At 32.5% G+C, this 5,885-nt stretch overlaps 1 protein-coding gene across 1 annotated transcript in view; it reads left to right on the forward strand.

The window, feature by feature from the left end:
* RIMS1 (regulating synaptic membrane exocytosis 1) overlaps positions 1–5,885 on the forward strand; it is a 685,283-nt gene that overhangs the window by 462,625 nt on the left and 216,773 nt on the right. Inside the window, exons 7-9 of the mRNA XM_007945190.1 lie at positions 1,206–1,273; positions 1,833–1,943; positions 3,901–4,000. Coding sequence (XP_007943381.1) covers positions 1,206–1,273; positions 1,833–1,943; positions 3,901–4,000 — 279 coding nt within the window. The remainder of the gene's footprint in view (positions 1–1,205; positions 1,274–1,832; positions 1,944–3,900; positions 4,001–5,885) is intronic.

Here is a 5,885-nt window from a genome sequence, read left to right on the forward strand (position 1 = left end):
ATCATAGTTTTTGCTAATTTTGTTTCTAATATTTTCCCCTCATAATGTATACTACTGTTATCTGTGGGAAATATTTGAATATCAATTTAGTTTTTACTGTACATTTAAAATTCTCTTCGGTCTTTCTGATAATTATGTAAAATTAAAGAGGAAGCAGATACTAAGAAATTGAAGTGTATAGATATTTGTTATATGCAGATTTTAAATATTTATTTGCTATTACATTTATTTTACAGCTCTTGTCTGTGCCATGTCTGGTACCTGTATAAAATTATTTACTTACAATCTTTACAGGTAGCAGCCAAAAATACTTTCCCAACAGTAGGTAGATATCTTTCAGTTGGCATGCTTTACTCACATTCTTGCTTTTTTTTCTTGGTCTTTCAAGATCCATGGAGGGAAAAATTTTCACTAATTTAATCTTATTGTAAAATGTGAAAGGTCGTTTATTCCCCTACCCCAGCTAGTACGTTCTCACATGCTCATTTTTCCCTGGCCTTCCTTCCTAGTCAAATACTAAAAAGCGCTGCTGCTTTCCATTAAAATTCTATTTTGTCCTTGCATGCTTCCTTTGGTATTATATCTTTTAAGTCAAATATTTTAAAATGAATATTTATAAATTCATGTTTACAAGTTAGAATTATTCATTGTTTTCATGATTTTAGTAAAATCAGTTACTCTATTATCGGTATACACTCTTGTGCTAAATTTATTAATAAATTTACACATCATCATGTCCTAAAAAATGTTTATCATGTTTTTCAGATGAGAGGGAAGAAGATAGAGACCAGAAAATAATTTTGAAACGTATGATATAGTTTAGAAGAGTAGAAAGGGAGACATTAAATTTTACTACTTACTCAATGAATAAAATTTTATCCAGCTTCACTAGGTGGCAGGCTGTGTCTTGGAATAATAGCTCTTGGAGTGGAGGGGGAGATTAGGCTTGTTCTTTCCCCTACTTTTTATATGTAAATGTTTCTAGGCTGATTTATGCTAGAGAATAGTAGCCCTCCCATTGTATACAGCATATTTGTAACATACATTCATTCCAGGGATTCAGGTCACAGTCTGCAATGCAGTTATACAGCATTCTGGCATGTATACCCTGAAGATTATGATATTCATCACCCTTTATAGATTACATAAGTCATACTTAAAGTGATGCACTTTAAACATTTTTCATTTTCCTTTCCATTATACAGGTGACTTGGATTATTATTGGTTGGATCCTGCCACGTGGCACAGCCGGGAAACATCACCTATTAGTTCGGTAAGCTTTTTGGGAGTGAGTGTTGTTTGGAGTTCAGAGATAATGTATGCTATTCTTTTTCCTTAGTCTGATATGACATCTTACTTTACTCCATTATACATTTTTATTAGAGAAAATATTGATTTAATTTCCAATACTGTTGGAAAGAAAATGCAGTTAATAGTAACAAATGTAAATTAAATTAAATGTAATTATTAAATAGAATGTACATAAATGAGATACTATTTGATTAATGATTAAGAACAACTCAAAAGATTGAATCAGATTCCTTTATAGAAACAGATATATTTATATTTCAATTAATTTTATTTCAGAATCATTTTTTAGTGATGTACTTCATTGGTAACTACTTTAAGTAGTATTTACAATAATCACTGGCCCATGCAAGTAAAATATAGCTTTAAATGAATTTTATAAGTCAAGGATAAAGCCCACCCGAATGAAGAATTCCTTCTAGAGTCACTTTTATCTGAGAAAATTAGACCATGATACAATTGTGTATCTATAGAAAAGAAAGCAAATTATGTGCTTTTTAAAAAATTTTCCTCGTTTTTAATAGCATCCTGTAACGTGGCAACCATCTAAAGAGGGAGACCGATTAATTGGGCGTGTTATTCTTAACAAGAGAACAACCATGCCCAAAGAATCAGGTGCATTATTGGGTCTGAAAGTAAGTATTCTGGTTTAAAATGTTTTTTGAAGGGTGAATTACAGTATAGACTGCATTTAACAAAATTTCTGAAAATGATTTTTAAATTTCTTTCTCTCGTCTCCTAAATTAAATCTCTATAATGACTATATCTTTGTAAATGCATCGGTGTTTTATGGCAGATTTAGTATGAGTTAATTTCTATAAGTCATTTTATTCATATAGCATACAAATTTGTTAGGAAAATTCAATAAAAAATAAGAAAACTATAATGTTTTTTCTCTGAATATGAAGCTCAAGAACGATGTTTACTACTAACAAAATTTTAATAAAAGGCGTAAAGTTAAATATTATGGATCTTACCATTTTATTATATGCTGGTAAGAAACATAAAACAACATTAAAGCTGTTGTCTTCAAATTTCAGTAGCATTTATGGTGATCCCAAAAGATTAACATGTATCCTTAAAATATTAATTAAAATACTAATTTGCTTTTAACATATATAAAGAGAAACTAATAAATTTTAAGAGACTGTGTTTTATTGTAGAACCTTATATATGTATACATATTTATAATCTCATTGCTTTAGACTTGATTCTAACTCATAGTAACCCTGTAGGACAGAGAACTGCCCCAGAGGGTTTCCAAGACTAATTTTTAAGGAAGTAGAATGCCATATCTCACTCCTGCAGAATGGCTAGTTCAGTTTGAACCGCCAGCCTTTCAGTTAGCAGCCGAGTGCTTAGCCACTGCACCACCACGGTTCCTTATATATTCATATCTATTGTTTGATATTATGTGCATACATATGTTAAATCACATGTTGATTTGCTTTCAGAAACTTAAAGAAATATTCAAAGATGTTTCTTGAAAATAATTATTTACCAAAAGATTTGTTTTGTGATGGTTGTTGTTGTTGTTGTTATGTGCTGTCAAGTAGGACCCAACTCATAGCGACCCCTCCTTGGGTTTCTGAGGTGGTATCACTATGGAAAAAGATTGCCCAACCTTCATTCTGAGGAGTGGCTGGTGGATTTGAACCACTAACCTTCTGGTTAGCAGTCAGGTGCCTTAGGCACTGTGCTACCAGGCCTCTTTAAAACTGTTGACCATCAATTCAACTGAAAAAAAAAAAAAATCAGTTAATGCATTTAATAGTGTCATCTTACTGATTATTGCCATGAAATTCCTCTTGCTATAGAATAATTCTGATCACCTCCACTAATAGACATGTCCCTAAGATTTGTGAATCAACTTCAATCTTTAATAATGTTCTTTTTACTTTTAATTATATATATTTGAGCTTCTGCATTGGGATAAATGAAGCTTAGAAACATTTAAGATGTTTTTAATTTTAGATGTGGTGGGAAATCCAGGTGACTATTCAGTAATATAACTCAGACTTTGAGAGTCAGTTAGGGACAAATACATGTTTCAGACTAGGAGGCCATTCCTAATCTGAAATTGCTTCCCCAGAGTGTCTTGTTCTTGGCTAGTCTCCATGGCCTTAGACTTACATCTTAGTATACAAAAGATAAAGATCTGATGTGTCAGTGGGGCATAATCTGCATATAGAAATAACACTTCAAATGGTAGACATGAATTTAGAGGATAAAGAACAATGAACCCCTAATACAAACAGTGTAAACCACTTGCTGTTTTAAAGTAATTGTAAAGACCTGACACCTGTCTTCTAAGTGTACTATACATTATTCATGACACCCTTCCATTGTTAGACTAATATAAGAATTTAATGGATAAAAACTTCCTCAGAACACATGGTAATCTCAAATTTAATGATATGTTGCTTTGTTCTCAAAACTATACTGCCAGTTGATCAAAAATATTTTTTACTCCATTAATGTCTGTACAATGAGTTCTAAATACATCATAAAACACTGTAAGATTAATTTCTTAAACTAATAAACTTCTAGTCAATTTGAGCCTTGGGAACTTATAAATTTGTAATTATCCAGGTTGTTGGAGGAAAAATGACTGACTTAGGACGCCTTGGTGCCTTCATCACCAAAGTAAAGAAGGGTAGCCTAGCAGATGTAGTTGGACACCTAAGAGCAGGTAAAGTTTCTTTTTTAATATTTAGGCAATTAATTCTCTGTGCATGAGTTTATAGTTTTCAATTTGGGGTAAGTTTTATATAAGTAAATTAAATAGCTAAGATCACTGCTGTCGAGACAATTTGACTCATAGTGACCCCTCCTTGGGTTTCCAAGACAGTACCTCTACGGAAGTAGATTGCTCAGTCTTCCTTCTGAAAGTGGCTGGTGGGTTTTAACCACCATCCTTCTGGTTAGCAGTTAAATGCCTTAGGCACTGTGCCACCAGAGCTCCTATTTTAATGTGTAGATAAACTTTTCTTCCCAAATGGGTACTTCTTATTACAATAATACGTTAGCACCAAGGAAAAATAGCAATTTGGGGAGAGTAAGAATGGAATTATTTTATTTATGTAAAAATAAAGAGGTACAGAGTACTGAAAAGTTACAAATATTTTGTGGATGACTTCATAAAATTGTTACAAAACTTCTTCAAAATCTTAAACGTTTACTCTTTGTGAAAAAAGAATGCAGTATCAGCATTTAATTCTTCAGTTTATATTTTCATCTACAGTAGTTGGTAAAGTTTTTCATAAACCCACCCACTGCCATTGGGTCAATTGCAACTCATAGCAGCCCTATAGGACAGAGTAGAACTGCTCCACTGGGTTTCCAGAGCTGTAAAATCTTTTAGGGAAGTAGACTGCCACATTTCTCACATGGAACAGCTGGTGGGTTGGAATCACGAACCTCCTAATTAGCAGCCAAGAGCTTCTACCTTGCACTCCTGGGACTCCTTAATTTTTCAGATTGGCCCCAAAACACTTATTTGGGAGCAATGATTTTTAAAGAGCATTATCATACTCACTATTTCTTACACAGATTCTGTAAGAACATATTTTGATTTACATATAACATATCTTATACTTATTCAGATGTATCTTGGTATCTGGAAATTTCATTATGTTGGTTTTGTAACCTTAACACAATAAAATCATTGAGTATATTCAAATGTACCATGTATTTGGCAGCAACACACTTTTAAATCTATTTTTGATAAACTGTTTACTTTTCCTTATAGTTAAAATTATTAACATACTGTTTTTACATAATGTCTGTGACTTCAGAGGTTAACAGAAGTCCTTTGATTAGAGTGTCTGCGTTTTTTTTTTTTTTTTTTTTTTTGGCCAGACAACCATAGAGAAAGCAGAGTTGGCTGAGCTTTAAATTGTGCATTAATAACTCATAGCAAATAGAGAGAGATCATTGCAGGCTATATTTTTAACTTTTGTACCTTAATATTATAATTCTTGAGACGTCTATTCAGGAAAATATGCTTTGACCCTTAAAGACAGTTTTGCTGTGATTAATTACCATTTCATCAGTTCAAAGTAAATGTAGGTTTTTCTTTGATAGAGACTTGCTTTGCAGATTTTGTCTAAGAAAAAAACCAACTCAGAGATAAGTTTCCATTTACTATACAATTTTGAAGATGTTTAGAGGTATACTGTCTCATATCAGGGACCAATATGATTCACAAGAAAATAAATGCAGATTCAGTCAAGAGTGACTTGGGCAGTAAATTGAGTCTTTGCTGGTTTAATTACTCAAATATAAGTAACTTTTGCTGACTACACTAAAGTACGATAACTTGAATTACAAAGACTAGAATTTTCACATCAGGTTATAAATGTAATGGCTTTTGATTTTTGTCTTTGTGTACTAATAGAAGATTTCTTAAGAAGTCAATGAAGGGTTTCTCTAAATAACATATCCCTTAGTGATTATTTTCATTTGTTTAATACCCTTATGAACCTGTTGTTGTTGTTGTTATGTGCCGTCGAGTCGGCCCCGACTCATAGCGACCCCTCCTTGGGTTTCCAAGGCAGTATCACTACGGAAGTAGG

Source organism: Orycteropus afer, unplaced genomic scaffold, assembly GCF_000298275.1.
Source record: "Orycteropus afer afer isolate SDZICR_OR568_19922 unplaced genomic scaffold, OryAfe1.0 scaffold00133, whole genome shotgun sequence".
In the NCBI taxonomy this organism is placed as follows: domain Eukaryota; kingdom Metazoa; phylum Chordata; class Mammalia; order Tubulidentata; family Orycteropodidae; genus Orycteropus; species Orycteropus afer.